General features: G+C 46.8%; 1 protein-coding gene and 1 long non-coding RNA gene across 2 annotated transcripts in view; one reads left to right on the forward strand and one right to left on the reverse strand.

Annotated features, from left to right (window-relative positions):
• Positions 1-19,142, forward strand: part of LOC138981183 (kinetochore-associated protein 1-like) — a 107,756-nt gene that overhangs the window by 69,385 nt on the left and 19,229 nt on the right. Inside the window, exons 39-49 of the mRNA XM_070354020.1 lie at positions 1,482-1,610; positions 2,230-2,346; positions 3,367-3,476; positions 4,305-4,470; positions 5,937-6,017; positions 6,356-6,457; positions 6,902-6,992; positions 7,464-7,522; positions 7,709-7,973; positions 8,577-8,650; positions 9,099-9,303. Of these exons, the coding sequence (XP_070210121.1) occupies positions 1,482-1,610; positions 2,230-2,346; positions 3,367-3,476; positions 4,305-4,470; positions 5,937-6,017; positions 6,356-6,457; positions 6,902-6,992; positions 7,464-7,522; positions 7,709-7,973; positions 8,577-8,650; positions 9,099-9,303 (1,399 nt within the window). The remainder of the gene's footprint in view (positions 1-1,481; positions 1,611-2,229; positions 2,347-3,366; positions 3,477-4,304; positions 4,471-5,936; positions 6,018-6,355; positions 6,458-6,901; positions 6,993-7,463; positions 7,523-7,708; positions 7,974-8,576; positions 8,651-9,098; positions 9,304-19,142) is intronic.
• The window catches only part of LOC138981189 (uncharacterized), a 34,639-nt gene that overhangs the window by 10,935 nt on the left and 4,562 nt on the right, over positions 1-19,142 (reverse strand). The window contains exon 2 of the long non-coding RNA XR_011460584.1: positions 6,288-6,440. This is a non-coding gene — a long non-coding RNA (uncharacterized lncRNA). The remainder of the gene's footprint in view (positions 1-6,287; positions 6,441-19,142) is intronic.

The raw sequence follows: 19,142 nt of genomic DNA on the forward strand, positions 1-19,142 counted from the left end.
GTTTTACGAGGGCTAAGTCCCCTCTTCCCGCGTGGTACTTATTTTTTGGTACTCAAGTTTCTAGCCTCTTCGGATTTCGAACCTTTAGCTTCAGCGAGCTTAGCTAACTTGACTCGTAAAGCCTTGTTCCTCGTTTTGTTAGCCTCTGCCCGTGGAGGCGGTGAGGTGCACGCTCTTTCAGGCCTGGCTAAGGATATTTCTTTTGAGAGCTATGGCTCTTTTGTTTTAAGTTTTCGGCCGGAGTTCCTTGCCAAAACCAAAAACAAGGTCTGTCCTCCTTTGTTATTCGCATTTCTCCTTTAAGTAGGATTCTTGCGTCTGGTGACCCTGATATGGTCAATTGTCCTGTTCGTTCTCTTACCAGCTACTTATCCCGTACCACGCCTTTTAGGTCTAGGGACCTAAAACTGCTCTTCATCTCAGTTAACACTGAAAGGAGCAAGGACTTGTCGCGGGTCACTTTGGTAAGATGGGTCTCTACGCTTATTAAACAAGCGTATGCGTGGTGGCACAGACAAGTTGGGATTGGGCATTCTGTCCTTCCTATGAAGTTGTCAAGAACTCATGAAGCCAGAGCCTGGGCTACTTCTCTGGCAGTCCTCCGCTCAGGCGTGCTGGCGGAGGTCTTAGACGCTGCCTACTGGAAATCGCAGGGCGTTTTCATCAACTTTTACCTGCGAGATGTGGCCAGCACTCGTCATGGTGGCAGTAGCTCCCTACCAGCCATTGTCGCTGCTGGACAAGTGGAATTTTGTTTTCCCACCTCCTTCATTAGCATTCTGCTGTATGTGAGTTGGGATAAGAATGTAATTTAATTGAAAATTTTCATCTAAATTTTAATTTGATTATATACTTACCCAACTCACATAGTTGATACCCGCCCGCCTGCCCCGCTTTTGGGGTTTTTATGGGGGTTTTTTCCTAAAAAAGAGGGAAATTTTTCTATGTTCGCTTTCGATTGAATGATTCAAAGATGGCGGCAAGGTCAGGAAGTCACGTGTGACTTTGTCCTGTTAAGGGGTCAAGGTAGCTCTTTTTTAGGGTGACCTCCCCTTGTTACCAAGGCGATGCTATTCAGCGTCCTAGCACTAAACTGAAGTAAATTGCTGTATGTGAGTTGGGTAAGTATATAATCAAATTAAAATTTAGATGAAAATTTTCAACTCATGTTCACACTCATGCTGGGTACCGAGGTAGATGAAATATGAATCAGGGATGACAATATCATGCATTTCTTTGTTTCCCTTAGGATTTTTCAGGTGTTGGCTTGTTCATTGTTTTTATTTTTATTTATTCATTTGTGACTAATCTGAACCAATTCTTGGTGTATGGTATCCCACTTCAATTTGATGAATATAAAATAATTACCAGATAGTTATGTAACATATGTCTTGTGAATGGTTGGCTTGTAAGCTTGTCACGCTTTTTATAGAACATGTGATTGGTACTATTCAGTCTTTGATAAATGTTCTCATCTGTAGGTACTGAGTGCTCATCGGGTGGACCACAAGATGGCGCTGGCCTGCCTGCTGTCTCTCCCACGCAAAGTCAGCATGGACTGTCTCAAGAAGAGCATTACCACTTGCAACTTCAACTTCCGCAAACTGGGGGTAAGGCTAACTTGGTTAGTTATGTGTAGCTTGGTCAGTCTCTGGATTTAGCCCTGATTAAGGTTCATTGTTACACTGAATGAATCTCTCAAGTGTTCACTCTTCTGTCAGTGTGTGACATCACTTCTGCAGGGCTATTTCCTGTGAAAGCCATGGATTGTCTGCACAGTGTTGTTCACAGACTCAGAGGAATATAGGTCAGTCGGACTTGGATTGAAAAGATGTATAGGTCCAAAGGTCCTGGCTAAGACCACCTATGTGTCTAAACTATTGGACGGTCGACAGGCCAGGGGTCAGAACAATGCGTCAGATCAAGAAAAGTGTGCACCACTGACCTAAGACTGAGGCCTGAGAACAACACTATATACTTTTCATGCTTAGCGGTTAATAATTATTGAAGGCTTGAACATATCTCTTGCTTTCAAAATCACAGATGTTTCACCTGAATGGCAAGGTAAAAACGTCCATACACCTAAAAACCCACTCGTGCAAAAACATGAGTGAACTTTGGGAGTTTCAGCCCATGAACTAAAAAGAAAAAGAAGAAATATCAACAACAGTACAGCACAATTATTGACATTATTGTGACCATCTCTTTTATTTTTTCTTCCCCCAACAGGCAATTGCAAGTGTAGGTGTGGCACTGGGTAACCTGTTAAGAGAGAGCAAGTTGATTTCCTACTGTCAGGACCTGGAAACTGGTGCTGCTTGGGGCGTACGACTCGCCAAACTCAAGGTACGCTCTTGTTTCACGCCAACTAAAGCTGGAATTTTGTCAGTCTTTTTTTTTTCGTCTTTGATTTTTGGTAATAGTTGATGGAACATTGAATAATTGATAACACTAAACACATCTGAATGTATTGAATTATGAAATGGTCCATACATTCTGCAATCTTGTTTTATCCCTAAAACAGAGTTGAAAATAAAAAAGACTGCTTGCATTTTTAAATGAGCTTTTTGACTCACATGCGAAGCAAAAGTGAGTCTATGTACTCACCCGAGTCGTCCGTCCGTCCGTCCGTCCGTCCGGAAAACTTTAACGTTGAATATTTCTTGGACACTATTCAGTCTATCAGTACCAAATTTGGCAAGATGGTGTATGATGACAAGGCCCCAAAAAACATACATAGCATCTTGACCTTGCTTCAAGGTCAAGGTCGCAGGGGCCATAAATGTTGTCTAAAAAACAGCTATTTTTCCCATTTTTCCCATTTTCTCTGAAGTTTTTGAGATTGAATACCTCACCTATATATATGATATATAGGGCAAAGTAAGCCCCATCTTTTGATACCAGTTTGGTTTACCTTGCTTCAAGGTCAAGGTCACAGGAGCTCTTCAAAGTTGGATTGTATACATATTTTGAAGTGACCTTGACCCTGAACTATGGAAGATAACTGTTTCAAACTTAAAAATTATGTGGGGCACATGTTATGCTTTCATCATGAGACACATTTGGTCCCATATGATCAAGGTCAAGGTCACTTTGACCCTTATGAAATGTGACCAAAATAAGGTAGTGAACCACTAAAAGTGACCATATCTCATGGTAGAAAGAGCCAATAAGCACCATTGTACTTCCTATGTCTTGAATCAACAGCTTTGTGTTGCATGACCTTGGATGACCTTGACCTTGGGTCAAGGTCACATGTATTTTGGTAGGAAAAATGTGTAAAGCAGAAGGTCAAGCATGTGAGTCGTATGGGCTTTGCCCTTCTTGTTTCTCTGTTGCTGTTATTTTGTTGATCGCGTCTTGCAGATCAGCTTCAAGGAAGCGTTTCAGGGAGGGGTGTCGTCCAAGCAGGAGGTCATTGCAGCCATGGCTCATTGCAAAGAGGCCGACGTCAAAATGGTGGCTGATTTTGCTGTGTGAGTAAGAAACTGCTGTTGTGGAAAATTACATTTGGACTATTTTGAAAATTCAATTCGTTTAATTGGAACAAGTTTACAGTGTCTTTCGTCTCTTTAAGGCTGTTCTGTATTGACGGGCACAGTGGCCTAGTAGATAAGACGCTGGCCGGCCACCCATGCAGAAGGTCGTGGGTTCAAATCCCGGCTGCGCCTGGTGGATTAAGGGTGGACATTTTTCCGATCTCCCAGGTCAACTTATGTGCAGACAAGCTAGTGCCTTTTCCCCCTTCGTGTGTACACACAAGCACAAGACAAAGTGCGCACGGAAAAGATCCTGTAATCCATTTCAGAGTTGGGTGGGTTATAGAAACACAAAAATACCATGCAGGCAGGGTAAGAATGGTCATACACATAAAAAAAATGGAGTTTCAGCCCATGAACAAAGAAGTACTGAATTGAGCCCAAGTTGACTTCACGAAATTTCAGCGCAAAAGCTTTGTGCAGCGAGCTTCGTGAAGTAGACTTCACGTAGTCTACTTCGTCCAATTAATTTCGGGCTTTATGCTTACAATTTTATGCCAACTGTCAGTGTGTTCAGAATTTTGTGATGGCCGTTCCTCTCATATTTATTTTTTATTCTTGTTTTTCACAGAACACTGTTCATGATTACTTTCATTGTTTTCTTCTTCTTCTTCTTCTGCGTTCATGGGCTGAAACTTCCATGTACACTCATGTTTTTTGCACGAGTGTCTTTTTAGATGTATGACCATTTTTACCCCGCCATGTACGCAGCCATACGCCGCTTTCGGGGGATTTAAATGTTTTGATGTCTTCCTGTGCTGACAGAGATTTCCGGATGGAGGCGGACGATGGCCTGATGGTGTTCATGGAGGAGCTACTCAAGACGTGCCAGGGAGCAACACAACTGTCACGGGCAAAGGCTGCAGTGGCTGCTGTCGAGGCTAGGGACAGGGCTGCCTGCTTAGACAAGCTCAAGTCTATTTACAAGCAGGTGGTTCATTACGTTGTCTTTTGCTCTTTCTCCATATGACGTCATCAAAAACATTTATCGAAAAAATGGAAAAAAACATGCGGGGGATATTATCTAGGAGAACTTTGTTTGCGAAGTTTCATAAAGATATGTTCGGTAGTCTTCCCGGATATGCTGTCCACATACATACATACAATTACACACGCGCACACACTCACACACACTCACTCACTCACTCACTCACTCACTCACTCACTCACTCACACACCTCGTCTTGATTCCCTGTCGATGTTAAAACATTTAGTCAAAATTGACTAAATGTAAAAAGAGGATGAAAGTTGCTTGTTCATTTCAATGCTTCTTATTCTCTCTCAGGTGCCAGGAGATTGGGTCCACATAATTCTCACTAACTCTAATGCACATGTTGTGGGCATTTACAGCGCTGACTTCCCTTTGTTTCTCAGATCTCGATATCAAGTTTTCTTATTCAGTTCTACTGCTAAACCTTGGTGCAGGGGAAAAGTAGCGTTCCTATTGCAAAAAGCCAAACATGGTAAAACCTTCCCCTTTTTGGGCTCTCCTCAGTAATCAGTGAAACAAAGTAATGAGTAGTGTTTGTCTGTATGGCCGGCCAGCCTTGTTAACTTTTTTTTTTCGTGGAGTGTGGGGGGATCGCAAGTGAAATTGTTTCTTTCTTGCCGATAAAATTAATAGTAGATCTTCATTTTTTATGGAGATAGAAGAAAAGAGAAGAATTGCAAGAGCGAAGATCTATAGTGTATATTTCATGTTGTACATGTATTTGTAGTGCACTCGTATATTGTTGAGTACAATTTTGACAGTCAGCGCTTTACCCTTAGTCTCAGCTTTTCTCTATCTTCTGCATTACCACCAGACATGAAGCAGATGTAATGTTTGCGACAGATGCCGTGTGTTTTCTGTTAATGTAAAGTATGTTAAAGACTATATAGGGCTGGGTGGCCGAGTGGTAACGCACTTGCGCTCGGAAGCGAGAGGTTGCGAGTTTGACCCTGGGTCAGGGCGTTAGCAATTTTCTCCCCCCTTTCCTAACCTAGGTGGTGGGTTCAAGTGCTAGTCTTTCAGATGAGACCAAAAACCGAGGTCCCTTCGTGTACACTACATTGGGGTGTGCACGTTAAAGATCCAACGATTGACAAAAGGGTCTTTCCTGGCAAAATTGTATAGGCATAGATAAAAATGTCCACCAAAATACCCGTGTGACTTGGAATAATAGGCCGTGAAAAGTACGATATGCGCCGAAATGGCTGCGATCTGCTGGTCGATGTGAATGCGTGATGTATTGTGTAAAAAATTCCATCTCACACGGCATAAATAGATCCCTGCGCCTTGAGTCCGAGTCTGGAGATACGCGCGCGATATGAGACTTCATATAAAGACTGTTGCTATATGCACTGACCATTGTAAGGACTGGATGCATTACATTACATTTTTATGTCTGTTTACAGACTAGCCCCTACAACTATGAGGTCATTGAGTTTCTTCTGGGAGAGATCAACAGACTCGACACCAGCCCAGTGTATGAGAAGGTGAGAGAGTTTTTGTTTTCTGACTTTTTTTCAGATATTTAATTTGCGAAAGAGAGTCACAGGGAAAGACCTTTGGTGGTATAAACTCTGAAATTGGTTTAAAGATTGATGGATTGATTGACTTTCTTGAGTGTTGGAGGAGTGGCTGTTTGGCTGAAGATTTGGATATTCACTACAGTCTTGATTATGCTCTTTCAGGGCCTGAAGCTGGTGATACTCTGTGTTTGGCTTGAAATTAAAATAGAATGACCGCTTGATTGATTAACTGACCTTCCTGAGAGTTTCAATTGTTGAATGGCGATGTAGATTTTCATCTCAGACTGGCAAATGTTTTCCAGGGCTTAAAGCTGGTGTCTTACCTGAAAGTATACACACGCCGCAACCCTCCGTCAGAGTATGAGCTGACCAGCGTCAGTGTGGCTCCTGAAAGCACAGAAGAAGTAAGTCTAACTATGAATAAATCTCACAGCTGTTGTGAACATTTAACTTTACATCTTATGTATGCAGGCCACTTTCACGTTAAGAGTTGTACTTATAAGTGTTTTGTTTTGGGATGAAATGGTGACAGAAATCCTTTATCGAAAGCTTTCCTGATTTTCTCCTATAATGAAAATTGTTTTGTTGTGCCAACTCTAGCAGGAAAACAAAAAGAAAATTAAGAAAGTGTGCCATCTTGTTTGTGGTTGAGAAGATAATGATCATTTGGGTAGGTCTTGTAGTTAAGACCTTTGCTTGGGTAAGTTTTCTCTTTGCCTGTGCTCTCTGCTTTTTTTTTTTTTACTTCTCGAGCGGCTTGCTTACACAAGTAGGATCTTACAATGAAGTAGAAATTTCAAAACATGTGCTTATTATATTTGAGAAACTCGTTTGCATGTGTTTGACAGTGTGGAGACATTGGAGACATGCTGCCACATGGATCAAAACAGCGAGTTCCACTTCACTTGTTGCTGACAGGAGAACCATGGAAAATCATCAGTTAGTGCTTTCTGCTTAAGCGGTTTTTGTAAGCGTTTCTAGTATGATCTTAATACACAACATCAACTAACATCTGAGAAGTAAGCTGTCTAAATGAACACGACATGAGCAACAAGAGTAAGCGAGAGTTATGTGAAACCAATCTCCTGGCACCTTAGAGAACCCTTGAATGGACATCTTGTCACACATATTGAGCGCTTATGTCCCTTTGTTTCTGAGATCTTAAAATAGCGTTCTTCAACAATTCATTCAGATTGTCAACTGTATCCATCACCAATCGTACTGAAAGACATTGTGGGAAGAGTTTATGACTGTTGTTTTTCGGTAGTCTAGGCCTCGGAAGCTTCAGCTGGTTTCAGGGTAGTCATTACTTTCATATAACCTGCTCTACTTTGACTAAAGGTCAGCATGTGGATCAAATTATACACAGAATGATTCACTTATTCAGATGTCTTGTATGTTTGTCAATAGCTGCAGAATTAGATGCGGAAACCGTGCCCAAGTGGCTGAAAATAGCTGAACTGTTGGAGGTGAGTATCGGTACAAACTTGCCACTTTTTCTTTCAAGACGTGTGTGTGTGTGCATGCGTGTGTGTTTAGCCAGTTTACGGTCGCACTCATCACAAATCAAAAGCAGAAACAGCACTTAGGTAAAAGGTTTGCGATGTGATGCTGGCGCTTTTCTACAATGTAAACCTTTCTCAATCTCTGAACAGCTTTCAACAGACGAGGTCTACATGATGGCAGGGCAGAACATAGTTCGTCGCCACGTTGCCAACACCACCTCAGCCCCAAGCATTCCCACCATCAAAGGCGGCGGAGCAGGGCGAGACAAGAGCAAGCCGACAACGGTCAGGAGTTGGAAAGTGAGCGAGGCCAGTCTACAGATGTTGGAACAGGTGCAACACTTGCTGAGCTGTGTGCGCAGCTGTGAGATGGCCCTTGCCTGCGCCAACTGGGTTGTCAGAGAACTGCCCATGGGTAGGTTGACGTTAGCTCTTTTCACCCCAGAGCGCCCAATATCGCCTGCTCGACCTCCCATATTCAGATCCCTGAAACACCCGCTGTACATAATGCTACCTGTGACTCATATCTGTTTTCATTTCTACTGGATTTCTGCGATGTTTGACCATTTATGATTTTGGAAAACTTGTCGTAGTTACTTTGCTACGATTTGTTCAGGTTTGAAATTGACGTAGTTACATGTACTTTTCATGCCACGGGAGGAAATGAGTTAGAGGCAGTGATGTTTATATTGAATAGGTTTTGATGCAGACACGGTCTGTTTACTCCAGTGAAAGTTAAAAGAAGTTGAACTTTGTGTCAAAATGGATGAAGCGGAAAGTCTTGAACTGGTTGTGTAACTATGCACTGAGCTTAGTTAGGGATGGAATTGTCCCAAAAAGAAAGGCAGAACGAAAAAACAGCTGGGGAAAAGTGTGTCACTTAACAATTCGCTGCAAAGATAGTGAATATTTCTATGCTATTTAGTACACAGAGTTAGTTTTGTACACAGCTTTTACATTAGATTTGTTGTGTTGTGAAAAGCAAGTGACTTGACGCTTGCTGTTGCTGTACTTTCAGGTGGAGACAAGGTGCTTGGGCTCCAGGGCTGTGTTGCTTTCGCACAGAGATGGTACACAGCCTGTGAGGACAACGTGAGTGTTCCATCTCTCTTCCTATCAAGAGAATGAAAGTTTGTTTATTTCAATGCATGTTACTTCTATTACTTCTCTCAGATGCCAGGAGATTGGCTCTGCTTAACTCGCACTTACTCCTGTTGCACATGTCATATGCATTTGGAGCGCTTACTGTTACATCCCTTTGTTTCTCAGATCTTCTTCCTATCAGTAATATTAAATCCCTTCCAAAAGCTGTTTGGCATTCTTCAATATATAAGGCTTATTCATTTTTTTCAGAGGTTAGCAACCGCTGATTTATCGTGAAAGGTTCAGGGCTTCAAATATTGAGCTCTTCACTTATAACGCACGTCTTTATGATTAATGTGAAAAAAGTCTCACCCCACAGATATGATTTGCAAGTCATCTACCACATCAAAAACACTTTGTACTGAACCATGCATCTCTCGCCAATTTGAATCTACAGTCTGCCAAGAAGGAGAAGGCACATGCAGCCAGCAACAAGTTCCAGAAAGTTCTGCGCAAAGTTCTGACAGAGCAGGCCCTGTACATCAACCACCTGGCGGAACCGCAGCTGCTGCAGCTGGTTGCCATGCCCACTGACCTAATTTCACGCCTCACCGAGCACGCCGCTGTCCTAGCACAGACTTGGGAAGCTGGGCCTGTTCCTGGTGAGTTAAGGTCTAGTCTGTGTTGTTGTCTATTTTTTTCTCCTATCAAAAGAAAAGTACTCTTTCTGTCTTTCTTACAATCAAACAATGTTTGTAAGTGTGTGTTTGCATGTACAATCGAACCCACTAATAAGAAACTCGCTTATAAGAATCATCGGTTACAAGAAAGGACTTTTTGTTTCCCTGCCATATATCTTCTTTCTTCCACATGGAATTCTCCACTGGATGATTATTCATATACGAAAATACATCCCAAATTATGGGTCGGCATGACATGGGGAGTGTAGAAGGAAGGGGGAGGGGACAAGGGTTACCTCTTTAAACTCTCTGAAAGTAGCCACATGCTTATAGCACATATTAAATTACATATTCTTACTCCGAATCACATAAATGCATTGACGTAGTCAGAGATGCTAAGGTCTGAAAATCGCTACCCATCTAACAGTCAAAGGGAAGCAACCCCACAAACAAAAAAGTGTAAGTGGAAGCGTAGCTAGGGACGCTTGCCATGTGGGTTACCTCCCCTTGGAGTGACCTACGTCACTGCCGCTTCCCGAGCACGTGGTAGAACTCATACGACTTTTTTCACTTAGAGGAGGAGGTCGCATTTTCTTTCGCTCTCGTGGCTGTCTGCTTGGTGTTTGCCCGGCACCCACCGGCCACGCTATTCACCCGTGTGCTTGCTGACTGCTTCGTAGTTGGTGAGCTCTTTCCAGTTAGTCTTGTTGACTAGCGTTTTGATTGTGTTTCTGCTGAATTTCTGTCCTTTTTGGACGTTGAAATTTTGAGTGGCTTGTTGTTGTTCGGCCGCCATTTTGGTAGCCATTTTGTTCTAGCACATGTTGTCTTTCTACTGAGCTTGTTCGTCCGTTTTGGACTTTCATATTTTCAGTAGGTTGTTGTTTAGCTGCTTGTGAGTAGCTATTTTTGACTAGTGTTAGTTGTTGATTGCTACTGATTTACGTCCGTGACGGACTTGTAATTTGTTTCAGTAGTTTGTTTACCTTTTGCGTCAGCATGGCTGACAGCGATAAAAAACGTAATGTTAAGCCAGAGGGCAAGGGCAAGGGTCCTTCTAAGCCCAAGTCTTCTGCAACTTCGTCTAAGCAGCCCGTGGTGGTTGTAGTATCGGATCAGGCACGCAATACGATGTTTTCGGTGCCTATTTCTGCCCCGGAAGATGTTCGCGCTAGCTCTCAGCCTAGCGTTACTGTTTCTTCTACTTTGCCTTCTGCCCCGGCACCAGAGCCTGGTGCTTTGGTGTCTTCTCTGTTAGCTCTTTACTTCCAGAGATCCGTAACCTCGTGCGCGAGGAGATGAAGCGCTCCGTTCCGGGCTCCAGCTCCGTTTCCCACCCGGAGGTGGGGGGCACTCTTTCCTTGGCTACAGTTCGGGTTCCGGCCGCTACCTGTTCCAGAGGGGATCTCCCTGGTTCATCGCCGCCGCTGTCCGCTCCTGGATCTTCGAACCGGTCCGCTAGCGCTCGTGACGCTGCAGGACATTCCCTTTTGGGAGTCGGTTCTCTTCTTGATCGGCATTCTCTGTCTCCCGCTTGCGGGAGCTCAGGTTTGCATGTCCCCTCGGGGACGCGGTCATCACAGGGTCACTCCCTGTCAGGTATGGCTGCCCTTCCTTCCGCCAGTATTCAGTTCAAGGAAGTGGGGCAGCAGCAGCCGTCGTTTTCGATGGCTGCGCTTCCGTTTTTTACCGGAAGCATAGGTCTACCGGCTAGCGGACATGTGACAGTCCCATCCGGTATGAACCTAGCCTTACGTCAGCAGTCTTCGACAGCTGCGCTTCCGATTTTTACCGGAAGTGTAGGTCTCCCGGCTAGTGGACATGTGACAGTCCCATCCGGTTCTGACCTAGGGCAGGCCAATGGGCCTACGGGCTTCCGCCCGCAGTCCTTGCAGCATCAGCTTCGGCATAGTGCCGCTGCTTCGGTTGCACTTCCGGCTCCGCCCGGAATGTCCGGTCCGGTTCTCGACGCTTCCTCATGGACGTCGGGTTTCACGGACCATGGACTGGCCTACAGGCATTCAGGCTTCCAGCCTCCTGTGGTTCAGCAGCCTCTCCACCCTTCTGTGGTGGCGACTGCTGGCGCCTCTGTTCCTGCGACTTTGGATTTCGGTGCTTCATCCTCTCACCCTCCTCTGAGTCAGGGGGCGACGATGGACGATTTCCGGCAGGGTGGTTTGCCGGCTTACGGCTTTCCTCCCCAGCACTCTTTCGCAGGCAACTACGGTTTCGAGCCTTGCCCTTCTGTCGCCGCGTCGGACTCGCAGTCAGTCGACGACGAGCAGACACGTTCTGGTTTTCCGGCCAGGCTTAGGGCGGCTCTAGAATCTGCGGCCGAGGTCACCTCTCGTTACTTCCCGGAAGGGGCCTCGGCTACGGTGACTTCATCTTTGGCGGTTCCGTCGGCTATGGCTGACTTCCGCTCGGAGAAGGAGGAGCAACACTACTTCCGGTTTGAAGAATCACCATCTGTGGCGTTTTGCCAAATCCGCTCCTTCCGGCAGCGGTGTGCCTCCAGTTCCTGTTCCGTTGCTGGTGGCCTACGGCCCAGCTCCGGAACAGGCGCTGCCCTGGCTAGCCTCTTCTACACGGGCTTCGAGTTTTGTGCCCTCTGCGCCAAAGAAGCTTTCTTTGCCCAGGGTTCCTCGGAATTTGCTGTCTTCGTTTTCTCTCCCGCGCTCACCCTTGTCGGTGTCGCCGGAGATTCTCCCTCTTCTCGCTAAGCCGCTGAAGAAGGACTCGGGTCTGACTCTTTCTGAGCAGACTCTTTCCTCTTCGGAGGAACTTGGACGACAGCTTCTGGAACTTGCTTCCATTTCCGAGACCATCCTCAGAGCGCTTTCTCGGGCGCTTACGGAGTCCCTGGATCCTTTTACGCTCAGTACGGAACAGGACCCAGAGGATGTGGCCACTCTTCTTGCTTCCCTTGCAAGGGTTAACGAGGAACAAATGAGGTTGTCCTCTCTACACTATGCCCACGCGGTCACGTGTAGGAGGGACTTGTTTCTCGCTCATTCCCAGTTCGCTGAGGAATCAACGAAAAACATCCTCCGGTCCTCACCCTTCGTGGACGGGTCTCTCTTCGGTCCTCTGGCTCTGGACGCCAGAAGGCAGGAGATAGAGACCAACAGAGACCAGCAGTTCTCTAAGTTCGCTTTGCAGGGTCTGAAGCGTTCTAAGCCTTCTCAGCCTAAGCAGACCCAGTCTTCTGCTCAGACTAAGTCGGCTTCCCAGAAGAGGCCTCATGTTCCTTCCCGCGGGTCGAACAAGAGGTCTTCGACGGGCAGGGGTAGGGGCAGCTCTCGTGGCAAGCCCCACCCCCAATGAAGCGTTCCCGGTCTCACCCCCCCCCCCTCCCCGCCCTCCACTTTGGTGATGGCGGGGGGCCCCTCCCGGGCACTTTCACATTGGCAGGCTGCTACGCACAGCCAGTGGATAGTGGGAGTGGTGAGGTCGGGATTCCGCTTGCTTTGGCTGGAGAACAAGGCCCCGCTTTCCAGGCGCCCTCCAGTTTTCAAGCCCCCCTTCTCTCAAGAGGCACAGGCTGTCCTACGGGCGGAAGTTGCCTCTCTGTTGGAGAAGGGAGCGGTGGAGGAGGTCTCCGACCACAGCTCCGCGGGGTTTTACGGTCGGCTTTTCGCTGTCCCCAAAGCCTCGGGAGCTTGGCGTCCTGTTCTGGACCTATGGGTTCTCAACACCCTCTTGAGGGGGGCCCGGTAGCTCAGTTGGTAGAGCACTGGACTTGTGATCGAAAGGTCGCAGGTTCGAATTCGGGCCGGGACGGACACGGGTCAACTTTATGTGCAGACCCAGAGACGGAGGCCATGTCCCACCCCGGTGTCATCACAATGGCACGTAAAAGACCTTGGTCATTCTGCCATAAGTGCAGGTGGCTGAATACACCTAAACACGCAGACACCTGGGTAGCGCGACTCCGTTGCTGCTAGCTTTCCACTGGGAGGAAGCGACCCGAATTTCCCAGCGATGGGACAATAAAGTAATGAAAATGAAAATGAAAATGAAATGAAATGAGAACGATACGGTTCAAAATGGAGACGCCAGCCTCGGTCCGAGACGCTCTCCGCCCAGGAGACTGGGTGACCTCCATAGATCTGACCGATGCATATTTTCACATCCTTGTGCATCCGGCTGACCGGAAATGGCTTCGTTTCCGGTGGGCCGATCAGATCTACCAGTTCCGCGCTCTTCCCTTCGGGCTGTCCCTTGCTCCATGGATTTTCACCATGGTGGTAAGGCAGTTTTGCGCACTGGTGAGGTCACAGGGTATTCGGCTGCGAGCATACCTCGACGACTGGCTCATCATGGGTCAGAGCGAGATGCTCTGTTCGCAGCATACCCAGGTGGTTCTCCGAAGCGCCAGTTTGCTGGGGTTCTCGGTCAACCACACAAAGTCGGAGCTAGTACCGTCTCAAACGTTCACCTACTTGGGGATGACGTTCGACACGTTCTCTTGGACTGTCCAGCCGTCACAGAAGCGGGTGGTCAAGCTCCAAGCTCTCATCCGCTCCACTTTGCCTCTCGTGAGGGCTTCCCTCAGGACTCTGGCCTCCATCCTGGGGCAGATGGAGTCTATGTCTCAGCTGGTACCACTGGGGAGGGTTCACAAGCATCCACTTCAGCTTGCCCTGAAGCCGTTTGTGGATTCTCCTTGTGTGGACTGGAACACCCTCGTTCCTCTCGGGGAATGGTTCCAGACTGCTACCCTTCCGTGGCTGGACACGGCTTGGGTGTGCAGGGGCGTGCCGATCGCCTCTCCTCCGCCAGACACGGACCTCTTTACAGATGCGTCTCTGGCGGGGTGGGGGGCACACACGGACCAGCTCACAGCGTCTGGTCTGTGGTCAGCAGACCAGAGCAGTTGGCACATCAACTCCCTGGAGCTAGAGGCGGTGTCTCTAGCTCTGGCCGAGTTCCTCCCTACTCTCCAGCACAAGCACGTTCGTCTGTTCACAGACAATACCACGGTCGCTGCTTACGTGAACAAACAGGGAGGTTCGCGGTCCCCCACTCTTTCGCGCAGGACCTGCGAGATTTTGACTTGGTGCGCTCTTCACCAGATCACACTTTCAGCAAGGTACCTGCCGGGGAACCTGAGCACACTTGCGGACGCGCTCAGCCGCTCCGACAGGGTGCTTCAATCGGAATGGACCATCACGCATGGGGCGTTGCTTCGCCTTTGGGCGATGGTCCAGAAGCCGATGGTGGATCTTTTCGCCACCAGATTCTCAAGGCGCCTCCCGATATTCGTTTCGCCATTCCCCGACCCGGAGGCTTGGCGGACGAATGCATTGGACATCCCCTGGGCGGGGTTGGAGGCTTACGCCTTTCCGCCTTTCCCGTTAATCGACCGAGTCTTCAGGAAAGCGGATCTGGAGGGTCCGTCTCTGCTGCTGGTGGCCCCTCTCTGGCCCTCTCAGACCTGGTTCCCAGACCTTCTGAGACTGGCTCACGGCCCTCCCATCCCTCTCTCTCTCATGAGAGGCGTGCTCGTGCAGCCTCGAACCGGCGTTCCCCACGAGGACCCTCAGTCACTGAGCCTTCACGCGTGGAAGTTGTTCGGTCCTCGCTGAGGCGTTCTGGGGCCTCAGAACGAACTTTGGATTTGGTACAGCGCTCTCACAGATCTTCTACCTCTTCCGTTTACGCTTCCCATTGGAAGGCCTGGGCCGCATGGTGTCAGTCTCACGGGCTGAGCGCTGTGGCGCCCCGCTCTATGCATTTGGCCAACCACCTCTAGGACCTGTCCTCTCAGGGTGCCTCAGCCTCCTCTTTGAGGGTCCGCAGGTCGGCTATCGCTGCTACACTTAGACAGATTGGGCATTCTATCAATGTCAGTGGGGTTATTGCCGGAGTCATTAAGGGCGCGGCCTTGGAGGAAGCCAAGACTCGCTCTCCTTTTCCCAAGTGGGATCTCTTCCTGGTCCTTGAGTTCTTACGCTCTACGGACTTCGAACCTTTGAGGGACGCCAGCCTGCCTAACCTTACCCGGAAGGCGCTTTTTCTACTTCTCTTAGCTACGGCGCGCAGGGGTAGCGAGATACATGCCCTCTCAGGTAGTCAGGAGGACATCTCTCGTGAGCAGGATGGCTCTTTGACTTTGAAATTCCGGGTGGGGTTTCTAGCCAAAAATCAGACTCCGGATCAGCCTTCACCTGTGGTTCAGGTTAAACCACTTTCCCACATCCTGGCCCCGGACGATCCGGATTTGGTTAACTGTCCTGTTCGGGCCCTCGATGCTTATCTTGCTCGCATTCGTCCTGTTCGGTCAAGCTCGCAGAAGCTTCTGTTCATTTCCCTTAACACTAAGGGACAAGGATATCGCCAGAACAACGTTGGCCCGGTGGGTGTCGGCTCTCATTAAGCAGGCCTACGTATGGAGCCTTTCAAGAAGGGGGGGGGGGGCACACTATTTCACTGCTGCAGCGGTTATGTTATCTCAGCGGCCAGGCAGCTTGGAGCAAGCAGGCCATAAATAGCCTACCCTGCGCTGGCGGTGACCTCTTTAGTTTCGCGGGAAAATGCCAGCTTCACAAAGCCCTTGTTCATTGTACTCTGGAAGTGTACAGCGTGCTGGGCCAGTGTGAAAAAATACGTGTTTCTTGGTATGAAATGGACTGGTTTGCGTGACTTGAACGTTGGATTACCGTCATCTTGTGTATATTGTTACTCGGATATTCAGGCTTTGTGTATGTGCAAACTAGAGTTCCTGATAGGATTCGGTTTGTTTGATGTTGAAGTAATACTGCTATCGAATCTACCGGCAGGTCGTTCTTTGTTGTATCAAAACGTGCGCATTGTATACCATTTTGTAACCACGCTCAATGTTTATACCAACGACCGACTGTGTTTCTGATGTTGCCGTCAGTAAGTACTTAGTCTAAACTGTGTCATAGAGTGAGAATAAGTTTTTTAGGCTGTTTTTGTGTTTGAGTTTAGAGCAGTTTTGATTCGTTAATCCACGCGCCTAATCAGTGCATGCACCGTTTGGAACAGGCACTCGACTCTAGTGCATTTCATCTGTTCTGTTTTTTGTATTGCTTGTTTTGCGTCCCCCCCCCCTTTTTTTTTGTGACGTGTTTATTCCTGACTTAATGTTGTGACTGTAATTGTGCTTATGTTCTTGCCTGTCTGTATCAGTGTATATGGTTTTGATTGTTTATTGTTATCAATTTCTTTCAATTTGTAGTCACTCTATTTATTGATTTAAGGTGTCTCAGTTAAGAATGGCGGCAGTGCAACATACAGAAGATCTCCACATATTTAGGCTAAATGCTATGTGCAGAATTTGTGGCAGAAGATCAAAGGCAGCGAAGGACAAACATCATACCATTAGGCATTGCAAAAACTATGCATCAGGGTTGTTTCAGTTTCACGGTATTCAAGTTTCTGAAGAAGCTAATGGCACCACTTTCTCAAGTACATTGTGTGCAACATGCGCTGTTCGTCTCAGCCAACAAAAAAACCCTAACATTCCACCTCAAGGATTCTCAAAAGCAATGCATAGTAACATTGAACAAACAAAAGTGATGTGGACACAATACAACTCCAAAGTGGAAGTAGCTGACTGTAGTGTGTGTAAAACGTTTGCCGAACAAATGGCCGGTTGTCTTAAAAAAAAAAAAAAAAGCCAGTGAAAAAGCTGCTAGTCCGCAAAGAAAAAGCACATGTGTTGACAGTACTGATGCCTGTACAAGCACTTCTATTGTTGAAACCTTTCAGCCACAGTGTTCTTCAACACCTGAAACAAAAACCGCAAGCCGTGTGGTCAAAAAACGTCTGTTCGACCTGCTGACATCTCGCAAGGGTACGACTCAGAGTCAGAGTGATGTAAGTACTAACAATGACACAGTCGTCGTGTCAGCTGCTTCAACATCATTTCAAACCCAAGCCCCAGCAGAATCAAACGATAACACACCTGTAGCAAAGTCTGTATCTCAGTCACAGAAAGCAACAGATACTAACACTGTTTTGTCAAAAAACAAACCACAAACCCAACTCCGCCCAATAGAACAGTTGCAAGCACCTTTGACAAAAAAAGAGGAAGAGTATTTAACTGGCTTAGTTAGGGTGAAACTGGCACAGTCAGATGACAAGAAGACGTTGATATGTAAGACAAAAGCACAGCCACTTGTCCTAAAGAAAATTGTGAGAGCGAAAAAGTCATCAGCGCTAGTTTCTACTCCAATGAGGAAGAGAAGAGCAAAGGAAATTGCCAACTTGAGAAAAGAAATTTCCGGTTCCACGGAAGCTGACATAATAAAACAACAAAGCACTGAACTCAAGCACACTACAAAGTGCAAAAGGGATGACATTCTGAAAACAGCTGGGTTGGGACAGGCACGCGTCTCTTCAAAATCAGCAGCTCAAATTAGAGCAAAACTGTCACTTAGCTGGGCAAAACAAAGGCAGTTGCGAAAATTAAACAAGGCAATGGGAATAAAAATGGAGTGTGAGAAAAAGGAGAGGGAATTTCAGGAGGGAGTGCTTTGTGGGAAAATAGAAGTTTACACATTACGTCTCTCATGCATCAACAAAGCGACAAAGAAAGAGGAAGTTAGGGGCATTCCCGTGTCTTCTATTGTCAGCTGGCCCAAGTTTGTAACGGATCTCTTAGACCAGTACGACAAGAAGAACATGCTAACATGGCATAACAACACCTTGCCAGAAAATGAAATTTGGGTTAAAATCGGGGGTGACCATGGAGGGGGGAGTTTTAAAGTTGTTCTTGAAGTAGCAAATCTCCACAATCCAAATGCGAACTCAAAGTTGGTTGTGATGACTGAAGCCAAAGATTGTGCTGAAAACCTTGAAAAGATTTTAGGCAGCACTATTAAAGAGGGAGTTAGTGCTGTCAACGGCATGATGTGGAAAGGAAAAAGGCTGCGAGTGTTTATGTTTGGGGATTATGATTTCCAGTCAAAAATGTATGGACTGTCAGGAGCCCAGAGTAGTTATCCATGTCTTTGGTGCAAGACTTCCAAAACGCAAATGCAATGGAGTCCAAGAGAAAAAGCCCCCAAAAGAACGTTAAGAAACATGAAAGAAGACCTCATAGGGTACCAAGAATCTGGCAGTGACAAAAAACATGCCAAAGACCACTACAACGTCATTCGTGCTCCAATATGGGACGTCAAAGTGAGTCATGTAGCGCCGCCTTACCTTCATTTGCTCCTTGGTGTTGTGAACAAACACCACGATCTTCTTGCAAATGAGTGTCACCAGCTTGACAAGCAAATAGCAGATGCCCTTTCTAAAATAAAACTGAGTGAAGAGCGTTTGGTGGTGATTGACAACACTACCGAAGCATTCAGAAGGTGTGTCAGAAAAATGTATAATCTCCGAGAAAAAGGGAAACTTAATCTGAAAACGTTTCCAGTCTTCGACAGATCTGAAGGACCAACAGTTGCAGGGGTTACTGAGATTTTGAATAAGCATAGCATAACACCTCAGGCCTTTTTTGGTGGTAGCTTCAATGGGAATCACTGCAACAAATACATTAAAGATGAAGTGATTACTGCCGTAGCAGACAGCGTAGAAAGAAGGGCATTTATCCTGACAGATGATTATGGCGTGCACACCCTTGCAGGTCAAATCAAAGACAAACACACCCGTTTGAACAGTCTTTACTCCAGTGTGCACAGGCTTGTGTCACACACAAAACCAGTTGGGAAAGATGACCTTCCTGGCATCCAAGTAGCTATTTCTGAATACATGGAGTTCTACAGAGGTAACGTGTGCCTTGACAACGTTAATGTCATCCCAAAGCAGCACATACTTGAAGCACATTGTGTAGAGTTTAT

This window comes from Littorina saxatilis, linkage group LG1 (assembly GCF_037325665.1).
Source record: "Littorina saxatilis isolate snail1 linkage group LG1, US_GU_Lsax_2.0, whole genome shotgun sequence".
NCBI classification, from domain to species: Eukaryota; Metazoa; Mollusca; class Gastropoda; order Littorinimorpha; family Littorinidae; genus Littorina; species Littorina saxatilis.